This window comes from Eurypyga helias, unplaced genomic scaffold (genome assembly GCF_000690775.1).
Source record: "Eurypyga helias isolate BGI_N326 unplaced genomic scaffold, ASM69077v1 scaffold22282, whole genome shotgun sequence".
Classification (NCBI taxonomy): Eukaryota; Metazoa; Chordata; class Aves; order Eurypygiformes; family Eurypygidae; genus Eurypyga; species Eurypyga helias.
This window is the reverse complement of record NW_010236863.1, coordinates 1-2,219: the sequence shown is the minus strand read 5'-3', so window position 1 is coordinate 2,219 and position 2,219 is coordinate 1. Positions and strand designations below refer to the sequence as shown.

At 63.3% G+C, this 2,219-nt stretch overlaps 1 protein-coding gene across 1 annotated transcript in view; it reads right to left on the bottom strand.

Moving 5' to 3' along the window:
- LOC104506335 (receptor expression-enhancing protein 6-like) overlaps nucleotides 1–1,083 on the bottom strand; it is a gene marked incomplete at its 5' end in the record, with an annotated part of 2,272 nt that extends 1,189 nt beyond the window's left edge. Inside the window, 3 exon segments of the mRNA XM_010147257.1 lie at nucleotides 32–170; nucleotides 433–529; nucleotides 1,025–1,083. Coding sequence (XP_010145559.1) covers nucleotides 32–170; nucleotides 433–529; nucleotides 1,025–1,083 — 295 coding nt within the window.
- Nucleotides 1,084–2,219: the final 1,136 nt, after the last annotated feature.

Here is a 2,219-nt window from a genome sequence, read left to right as displayed (position 1 = left end):
GAGGAGACCCAGCCCCCAGCAAAGCCGTTACCTTCCCAGCGTAGTAGAACGGGAACCAGTAGAGGAAAGTGTCGGAGAAGAACTCAGCTATGCTGAAGACGCCGTACACCACCCAGTACGTCAGCCACGTGGTGTCGTCCTCCTTGTTGGAGCTCTCGATGGCTTTGATGCTGCGGCAAGGGAGGGAAAGGGCACCACTGCCGCAACCCAGCTGCCAGGGTGGGCACCTCCTTCCCAAACCCTGAAGCAAAACCTGCCTGCCGGGTGCTGCGGCGCCAAGCTGGGACTGTGCCAGGTCCCCGTGCTTTCAGGAAGGTCTCAAGAGCTCCCTGAGCATAACCACCCATTCCTTTTCCAGGGAGACCCTCAGCTCCGGGCAGGGAACGCTCCCTGAGCGCCGCGGAGAGGCTGGGCCGGGCCAGCGGTACTTACGAGACGTAGGCGGGTTAGGCGAAGCCGATGAGGTTGCAGAGCAGCGAGGCGCCGTAGCCGAACACGAGGTACAGCCCCAGGAACGCCGCAGAACCTGCCGGGGTGGGGGGGGACAGAGGCGATGGTCACCTCCCTGCTGACGCCAAGACGGCGGGGAGAGAGCCCGGCTCGGTCAGCTGAGGCCAGGAGTGAGAAGAGGCACAGGCCGACCCCTCCGTTTGGGAATAAGGACCAGTTTGGATTAATTCCAGCATGACCCTCCACACACCAGGCCACTGAGGTGCTCAACGCGCCGCTTGCACGATGACGCTGAGCCGCCGCGCGTGGCAGAGCCTGTCACGGGGCAGAGGCTCTCCGAGGGAGCCACCATCTGGTCCCGTCACCCTTTGTCCCCTCCCTGGCCTGGAAGGGACTTGACTGCAACAACCTCGCGGTGCTTTTGACCTGTCACCAGCCTGGGCCCGGGCCAAGGCTGCAGGGACGTCAGAAGCGGAGACTTTAACACACGCCAAGAGTCCAAAGTTAAAGGATTTGAGCTTTTCCTTCAGGCACCGGGCTCGGAGCCACTTGGCATTTTGTGAGTGAGTGTTCAAGGACAAGTGTGGCTGCTTCAGCCCGCGTCTCCGTTCTGCTCCTCTGCGTGTGCTTGTGCTGAGCAGCCCCCGTTCGTTAAGAATTCAGCCCCCTGAGAACCAGCAATCCAATCCTGCTGCTCTGTTATTAAATTAAACCGTTAAAATGAAACGTAAGCCAAGGCCTGGGTCGTTTGGAGCCTGCGGAGCCCTCGGATGCTTGCGGGGGGCAGGATCGGCGAAGCTGGGAGAGCTGGTGGAGGGGGGAATCCAGGACAAGGAGCCCTTGCTGCCGAAACCACGGGCGCAGCGAAGAGCCCCCGCTCACGCAGCCCCTCGGAGGGCCCGGGGATGCCGGCACCCAGCAGCTCCCTCCAACCCGGCCATGCAGGCACCTGCCCGGGGCAGCCAAAAACCAGTCCCCGAAGGGACAGAGGGCAGGAAAGCGGCCCAGGGATACGCAGCGCCGGTGTCGAGGGCACGTCCCATCCCAGCAGCGTGTCCCCTACCCCGCATCCAGACTCCTCCATCAACAGAGGCGCCTGGTCCTGCGGCGGGACACCGGGATTTAACCTGTCTGTGCCGGGGAATGAGAGCGAAGCCCTTGCTGGGAGGACGGATCATCCCCGCTCCGCTCACGGCAGCTTTTCTGGGCCGTGCTCCCGTCCCGTCTGGGGGCGCGGATGGGGCCCCGGGTCTTTCCCAGGAGCTGGGCAGGAACGAGGCAGCTTTTCCCGCTGCTCAGGTGGAGCAGTCACAAACTCCCCTGTGCGAGGCAGGTTCGGGCAGCGCCGGGTGGCATTCCCCCAGGAGCGGGAGAGGGTTTCACCGGCTGAATTAAGCCCCCGGAGAGATTTATGTAACAGCAAAAAATCCAAGCGAAAGGCTTCAGTTACAAAAAAAAGATCTGGCGAGGGAGGTGGCCTGAGCCGTCCCCGCAGACCCCCCAGGAGGGGACATTTGGGAGTACTCTCTGCGTAGGAGAGCGAGGTTTTGCCGGCGTGGCGGAGCGGAGGTGTCCCCGTCGGGAAGGGCGAGCAGCCGGTGCGACGAGGGGACCCCGTCCTCCCCCCAGGATGATTTTTACCCAACCCAAGGCACCTGACCTGGCTGTGCTGCCCAGACCCCAGGTAAGACGGGCTCCGCACCACGGCCCGGGGGTCAGTGGCTCCGGAGGTGCAGAAGGGACGCTGCCGGGTTCAAACACAGATCAGG